Here is an 8,048-nt window from a genome sequence, read left to right on the forward strand (position 1 = left end):
AGCTGCTGGGCAACAATTGCATCTTTCCTAAAGCTGTGTAGGCTGCTTTCAAAAAATCAACAGCTTTTTCAATGCCCCCTGTTTCAGTGCTGACATGTTCAATCAGAGGAAGAATGAACTGTCCTCAGAATCTCCTCTGCTTTTTTTTTTTTGTTGCGTCTGATGAAGAACTCGGATGAACTTCAGAAAATCATCTCTTCCAAACCTATGACTCATAAGTACTTTGTCCTGTAGTAGATCCATTGCTATTTCACTCTGTGGCAGAGTTTTAGAGCTGCACTAGAATTTCCTTTGCCAACATTGGATGAATTATCCGTATGGATGAGATGTGATGTACTCTCCTTTAGGTGTATGAAAACAAGTCTAGCTTGTTCACTGAGAGAAGTTCTCAAATGCATGGTAACGGATTCTATCCACTTGAATACCTAAGGCAAGGGAAGCTTCGCAGTGTGACACAGATATATACGAGTCTTGAACATAACAGTTCAGCAGTGCCACAAATCTGATAAAGTAGTGATGAGAGATGAATGATCAATATTGTCCAGTAGATTCTTCACAAAACCCTCGATGTAACTTGTTTGGAAACCCCTCACTCATCAGTACAAATGTGAGAATGAACTCAGGTTCAAATTTCAGCTTTAGTCTCTCTAGTTTCTTTGAGAAGAGAGTCTTCTCTTCATCTGTCAGTTTGTGTGTCACTGCTACAGTCTGAGACGGCAATGCTCGGCACATCCTCTCTGGATCATGAGATCTTTTACAGATGAGCAGGATGAAACATAGGACAGAGGCACTTATTTTCTTGGTTGTAATTGCATTGCCTAATTCCCGCCTAAGATCATCTCGGTACTCTGCATTACAATCTTCCAACAGCAAAAGCACTGGGAGACAGCTGTTTTTGTCTCGTTCTTCATATTCCCTCAGGTGCACTACATGCTCACACACAGTTGTGATTTCATGGGATTGTTTAACTACTGCACATCGCAGTTTTGCTTTCCAATTCCAGAGGATCTGTCGCGCAACTGTACTCCCACCACTGCCGGCTTGGTGACATATATTAACAGTCTCAATGGATCTTTTGGCACTATTACCCTGTAAAATGTCTTCTAGAATGTTGTTTGTTTCTCGGTATGCATCTCGCTGGATGACTTCCCCACAATGTTTTTTATCTACCAGCCACAAATTCATCAGTCTATCTTCCCACCTTGATAGAAATACTTCTCAATGTTGGATTTTGTGTCTTGGTCCAGTATCTCCAAGTTTGTGTGTCATCACTGGTCAACACTGACTATGTCCAAGCAATTAATCTTATCCTCTTCAACTGGCTTTAAGAAGCATAGACCCAGCTGTTGAAGACTGAGCCAAACTCCTTGTGGGTGATAACTGAAAGCTGAATGCTTTGAATAGTGGCATCTACATGACTCATTGGCATTTCAACAATACTGATCTCTTTAGTGCAGCCATGCTACACGATACCTGAGCAAAGCTTGACCACTTTTTGTAGTTCTCTTTTGACTCTGATATTATAGCCAAATCGTCCCGACCATTCATTTCTGCATAGAATTCATGGAATGTATCAGCAAGAGGTTGCTCGATGTGGGACATGAGCAAGAAAACCACCACAAATGACCCTGGAGGAAGAATTTCATTGCAGATCACAGACACTGTTCTTTTCAGCTGCTTTTTCTTTGTTTTGATCCAGGTCTTTCATCACAAGGTTTCTCACCACCAAGATAATCGTTTCGTCCATTGCAGAAAATCCAGCTTGGTCTATCAAAGAGCTGTAAACGGTTTTATGAAGTCAGCACTGCTCAGCCCACAGTCATTGCATAGTCATGCAGAAAATGAAGGTTTGTAGCATGGTGCTCCTTATATTTCTCACATAGACCCGATGTCTTCGAGTCTGGGGTCAAAGTCAAACACAAAATATATTCATGTGAGTCAAGAAGTTGATGTTCTCAAGATGTTCTTGTTTAAGTTTGTTTGTCACGATGATGTAGAACAGTGAGTCATCCATGTACTTTTTCCACATGTGAGGAGGATGGAGAGTTTTCTCTTCTGATCCTCTCTGCAGTCAAGCTGTTTGGTTGTCTGAGAGTTCAGCTTCCTCTCTCTGTTGATCTTTGTCCAGGAGACCTTGAATGAAATTAATTAGGCCATCCTCTGATATGCGGGGTGTGTTAGCCCCCTACTCTGTGATAGGGGGCTTTCTCCTCATAGATGACTTTGTTGGCTTTCTCACTGAACTTTAGAATAGTGACACAGTACAGTTTTGTCTTTCACCACTCTTGCCTTGGGGACAACATCATATTCAATGATCCAGGTTGTTTCACTGGCCTCCTTGTCAATACCTCAATGAACTTTGGGTTCCTTATGCAACTCCTGGCATCAGACGGATGGGTTGATCCTTTGAAGCAGTGTTCAATGTAGTCTAATGCATCCACAAATGAATCTTGGTTTTCAACTGGTATTCCTATGATTTCACCATGCGTGTAGATGCCTGTAGCCTTATCCATGACCCCAAAGTGTATTGTGCCATTGGATCGCATATTCATGCACCCACGGCAAATCTGAGAACCTCACTTGCAACTTTGACAGTAAGCTTTTTGTTCTAATTTATGGGCAATTTCCAGTGATTTGTATTCATGGCATGGGACAATCATGTTTTCAATTCCGTTCTCTGGTGGAAGTACTCTGTGACGTATTTGAAGTCTTTATCGTGTTTGTCAAATTTGCGATACTCACTAATAGACAAAGACGCATTGACCAATGTTGATTCATTTTTTTCTCTGTTGAAATGGGTTCTTTTTTCCATTTTGGACTGAATCTCTCAACCTTGTGTTTGACTCAAGTGTGGAAACAGCACTGGATTCCACATTTCTGGCATTCCTCTTTGTACTACTGTCTTCTTTTTAGTTTCTGTGGTCCTGCCTTCAAAAGTTCATCTCGTTTGCGCAGCGAAAGTTTGGATTTGGCCACCTTTCATTTCAAATGCATCACGTAGATAATTGTCCTGCAACTCCATTAGGGCAGGTCCTGTAACCTCCTCTTCAAAAAGTTTCATAATGTATGTCTCTTTTTACTCCAATGGATTTTAACCAGGAGCTCACAGGATTCTGTCCATTCGCCCAAAGGCAAACTATTCCACTCTGGAAAATAAAATAGGTCTACTCACTCATTTATGCAGAGAAAAACGTATGACTTTATATTAGAGACATTTTAGGTCATCAGACGATGGATGGTAACTAATTTGTTTAGTGCTTTGATAAGGCTTGAACACCTTGCTACATTTTGTTTTCATAATAGGTTTTAGGAAAAAATGTAGATTTCAAATGGATGAGAATAGGGGCTCAACATCTACAGGCAGTGTATACCTATATGGAATTTACAGTGTAAATAGTTTGAAAAGAACAATAGACTATTGGATGACATTATGGAAACGCAAAAATGCAGTTCCCAACAAAACATTATTTCAACAGTTGATGCGAGTTTGGAATACTGGAGATTGTTGTACAATAAATGGAGATGACTGATTAGATTCAATGCATTTTTCATCTTTAAGGACTGATTGTGGAGTAATCAAAAATGTGTTTATTTGGTGTCTGGATGCTGCTAATATTCTGTCCCCAAATTCTGTGTGGGATCAGGTTTTCCCTTGGAATTTCGATTATTTCATAGGCCTACTCATTAAGGTGATTATGGCTTTACTGAAGAGCTGTGACTTTCATTGTGGCACAGTCATAGGATGCCACCTTTCCAACAAGTCAGTTTGTCAACACTGACGACAGAGTTACGCCTTTTTACCCACAACTGCATGAAATAGGCCTCGGTCAAATCTTTAGGCTAAATCTCCAGGCCTGCACTAATTTTAATCTACAGGAATCCACCTTGTGTGACCATAAGGTCGGCACAGTCAAATAATTTGGTTACAAAAGTTACTGTCCTGCCCTGCATCAAAGAGACCCTTCATTATTGAAATATAAGAAAATAGGTCCAAAGTTATAGGAGCAGCCCTCGCCGCCAAGTTTGTGGTTTACGGTAGTATCATAGAGACTAACGGCACCCTATCTGGGTGGTAAAACATTGGAAGTTAATAATTTGAATTCAATGCGAACATTTGTTGATCTATTAACTAATATTATTTTCAACTCTTGGAAATTCAATGTTTTGAATCAAATTTCCCCCTATCCAGTGTGGGCTGACTAGACTACCAGCTCTGTTGCCTATGTTTTAGGCCTAGTCTTATTTAACTCCATTATGAACCATGCTTTACTAGACAACATTATTTGAAAGATGCGAGGTTAGTTTAATGCTGTACAGTATATACAGAGTATGTGGACACCGCTTCAAATTAGTGGATAGGGCTATTTCAGCCACACCCATTACTGACAGGTGTATAAAATCGAGGCACACAGCCATGCAATCTCCATTAACAAACCTTGGCAGTAGAATGGCTTTACTGGAGAGCTGACTTTCAACATGGCACAGTCATAGGATGCCACCTTTCCAACAAGTCAGTTTTGTCAACACGGTTGCAACACTCACTACCGGAGTTCCAAACTGCCTCAGGAAGCAACGTCAGCAAAATAACTGTTCGTCGGAAACTTAATGAAATGGGTTTCCATGGCAGAGCAGCCGCACGCACACAAACCTAAGAAACTTGTGTACAATTAACTGGTAAGAGAAAGGTATCAAATATCACTTTCATTTGTATCCTCTTTAGGTTTAGAATCGGCAGCAAATTTGGTTCCTTTTTCAGTCAAGTCATTCACGTAAGTCAAACAAAAACACCCTAATGATTGATTGACAAATAGTGCCTCCCACAGTGCCGGTGATGGCTGCATGGTGCAGATGGTGAGAAGCAGTTTTGAAAGTCGCCTTCAAGTCGCTGCAGTTGCATGACCTATGATCACATTTTTTTTTTAAGTTCATGCAGTCGACATGTAGTCTGAAAATATGCATAACCATAATACGACACACTTTGAAGGCAGTGACCAACGATGACAAAAGTGATCCCTCAAGCTGCGCCCATGATCTTCAAGCTATAGAAGATGGCAAAACTTTTAATAATACATTAGATTTACATGGCACTTTTCTCGACAGCGAAAGCTCTTTACAGTGTAAGGGAAACTCACCACCCCTAACCCCACATATACTATTTTTTTATTGGCCCTCTTTGGAGGACAAAAGTAACTTTGTTTACAGATATTGATACATATACATTATTCATACACTTTACATACTACTTTTATACAATCTATTATACGACAAGAATAGTTTCATTTACGTAAAATGTTACTTATCATTAGATACTCTTGCAATAAGTGCCATGGGATCTTTGTTGACCACAGAGTTGGGATACACCAATCTTCTTAAAATTGTATTGAGGAACATTGTTAGTTAGTAGTTCAACATTATTACAATTAAATGTTCTAAAACAGCGATCTGCCAGATTGTTAATTTTAGCTGCATATTTCTCTTTGGCTCTCTGGTTATAGAGATTTTAAAGGAAAAGGAAGTGGGAGTTTGTTTAGGTCAATTTACTATTTGTATTTGGGTGGATTAAATTAGTTTCCCTATCACGTATGGATTTTTTTTACCCGTCCAGTTGGTGGCAGCAATAAAATGTTTGGGGTTGTAGTCCGCCATAAAACCCACAGAAGAAGAAGGTTTGAAAATTCCTCATTGAATTCGATATTCTGATTGGTTCAAGGCTTGATCCGAACGCTGATTAGGGGCAAGGGGAATTTAATCCTCAGACTAGGGGAACTTCCTGGAGGAGTGTAACATCGAGACAACACCAATCTGTGCAGGAAAGTAATGATACAGGCTATGAATTAACATAGAAAGATCTGACTTCATCAACATTTTTAATGTATTAACTTTACATGTGACAGACTCCAATTAACACAGTTTCGTCAGTTACAAACAATTCACGTCAAAGCCTGGTGAAAAATACATCTGAAAAATCAAACCATAGTCGGCTAACTTTATCAAAATGTGCAATTAGTTATTTCATACAGCAAATAATATTTTGAAGTTATTTTGGTATAATTCACTTTGAAACAGACGGTGAGCTTGTCATACATGTGAGAAATGACTAAGTGGATATGCCTAGGTTACTTGATGTAACGGGGTGTGTCTCAGCCATGGTGAGTCACCAGCACACGTACGGCACTTTATGGTCATATGTTAATAATTTATTTGACTTTAAAATGTTGCATATGTTTGTGGCTTTAAATTATTAACATTAATCATCAATAGTCTAATAAAATAACTAATCGGATCCTACTGGCTACTCAAATTTCAACAGTTTAATGTATTGTATTTCTCTCCAATTACATAAACCTAGCTACATTAGTTAATCCGTCATCACCACTAACTCTGTGGCCATTATTGTATCATTGAAAAAAGAAACTAAAATTCATACATTGTGGCATTTTAGGGTACTAAATTATTAGAGGCTTGTTTTATTTCTTTAAAGTCAAGTTTATTAATCTGTCATATAAAGAGCTCATTGTAATCAAAATCCCTGAACCTTTTACACTTATTTCTGTGACCTGAGACTACCTGGTTTGGCCTACTCTGCTTGGACTGGATAAATACTCTGCTCTGCATTTAAACCCTGTTCTCTATTATTCTGTTCTGTGGGTTGTATTTCCCCATGTCCTCACAACCATTCTGGGACACAAATGAAAGATGAAATTGCATTGAATCGATTACAAACATCAATGAGTTTAATGCCGCCCAGTAAACCGGGGCTAGTAGCCCTAGTCTATTGTTCTTCTTCAAAGTAACATTTTCTCCATTCAAGTGCTTAATACTTACCCATCTCAGGCAAACTGCATGCACTTTTATATCAGCACAGCATTGCTAAAAGGAAAATAAAATACATATGTTGGGAGAGGTAAAATGTAATGATTATCCTAACTTGATAAGAATCCCTGACTGATTTCCATGATGGCAAGCCATATATAACATACAGAAGTAGGCCCTAAATTTGGTATTAAGGTATTCATTTTGTACTTATAACTAGGCTAATCATAATGAAATTACAAGGTGACAACACTTTACAATTAACTTTAAATTACAAGATAGGTTATATTTGTGTGTAGGCTATAGTTGCGAGGAACTTCCTGTAGGAACTTCACATCGAGACAATACCTATCTGTCCACGAAAGCAAGTGATATAGGCTATAAATTAAAGATCTGACTTCATTTAACTTTCTAGTGAATTAATTTGACATGTGACGGACTCTAGTTAAAACACATTTAATCTGATATTTAACAATTCACGTCAATTGCGGATGAACGAGCAATCATCCAAAATCCAACAGCATAGATTTACTTTTAGTATCATAACGTGCAATTAGTTATTTCACACAGCAAACAATATTTAAGCATTATTTTGGTACAATTTACCTTGAAACGGACGACGATCTGGTTATATTTGTGAGAAATGACACGACGTGGATATGTCTAGGTTACTCGACGACATAACAGGGTGTGTCTGTTGCGAGATTATTCACCAGCACACACAGAAGGGTGCTTTATGGTCATATGTGACCGAGCAGCACAAATCGGTTTTATGTAGCAAAATTTGAAATTGTGTGTTTTTTTTTACGTTGGACACAAGTAGAGACTCAGAGCTACACAATGGTATACTCATACACTACAGCTGAGGAACAATGGAAAAGGAATACTGTTTTGAAAGTTGATAAACTTGTAGACTCACTTTTAAGAAAATGGTATTTGAATGTTTTGGTACTACTACTGGAGAGCCCTTTGTCTACACCATTTTAAGCTTTAGCCCCACCCATCTCTTTAAGGGTTGATCCAAGCGTTCTGTACTAACAGCAATCAAATCAAATTGTATTTATCACGTGCTGAATACAACAGGTAGACCTTTCAGTGAAATGATTACTCACAAGCCCTTAACCAACAACGCAGTTAAGAGAAACAAGTGTTACATTTTTTTAATAAGTAAAAAAGAACAAATAAAGTAACAAGTAATTAAAGAGCAGTAAAACATCCACAAATGAATACATACC

General features: G+C 38.5%; 1 protein-coding gene and 1 long non-coding RNA gene across 2 annotated transcripts; both read right to left on the reverse strand.

Annotated features, from left to right (window-relative positions):
• Positions 1 to 280: 280 nt before the first annotated feature.
• Positions 281 to 2,554, reverse strand: LOC127919891 (sterile alpha motif domain-containing protein 9-like). Its single transcript, XM_052503739.1, has 6 exons — positions 2,349 to 2,554; positions 2,190 to 2,243; positions 1,919 to 2,065; positions 1,542 to 1,701; positions 545 to 1,166; positions 281 to 502 (listed from the first exon to the last, which is right to left on the reverse strand). The coding sequence occupies exons 1-6, from the start codon at positions 2,550 to 2,552 to the stop codon at positions 373 to 375; spliced, it is 1,317 nt and encodes a 438-aa protein (XP_052359699.1). The 5' UTR covers positions 2,553 to 2,554; the 3' UTR covers positions 281 to 372.
• A 554-nt stretch (positions 2,555 to 3,108) lies between these two features.
• Positions 3,109 to 7,615, reverse strand: LOC127919890 (uncharacterized). Its single transcript, XR_008104360.1, has 3 exons — positions 7,420 to 7,615; positions 6,826 to 6,870; positions 3,109 to 3,146 (listed from the first exon to the last, which is right to left on the reverse strand). It is a non-coding gene; the product is annotated as an uncharacterized LOC127919890 (long non-coding RNA).
• Between the last annotated feature and the right edge of the window lie 433 nt (positions 7,616 to 8,048).

The sequence above is a fragment of the Oncorhynchus keta genome, unplaced genomic scaffold, assembly GCF_023373465.1.
Source record: "Oncorhynchus keta strain PuntledgeMale-10-30-2019 unplaced genomic scaffold, Oket_V2 Un_contig_17811_pilon_pilon, whole genome shotgun sequence".
Taxonomy (NCBI): Eukaryota; Metazoa; Chordata; class Actinopteri; order Salmoniformes; family Salmonidae; genus Oncorhynchus; species Oncorhynchus keta.

Coding starts and splice junctions, on each gene's coding strand:
- LOC127919891 (XM_052503739.1), bottom strand. CDS start 2,552: ATGAATATGCGATCCAATGGCACAATACACTTTGGGGTCATGGATAAG. Junction 2,244..2,348: donor GGAACCCAAAGTTCATTGAG/GTATTGACAAGG, acceptor ACTATTCTAAAG/TTCAGTGAGAAAGCCAACAA. Junction 2,066..2,189: donor AGAAAGCCCCCTATCACAGA/GTAGGGGGCTAA, acceptor GCTTGACTGCAG/AGAGGATCAGAAGAGAAAAC.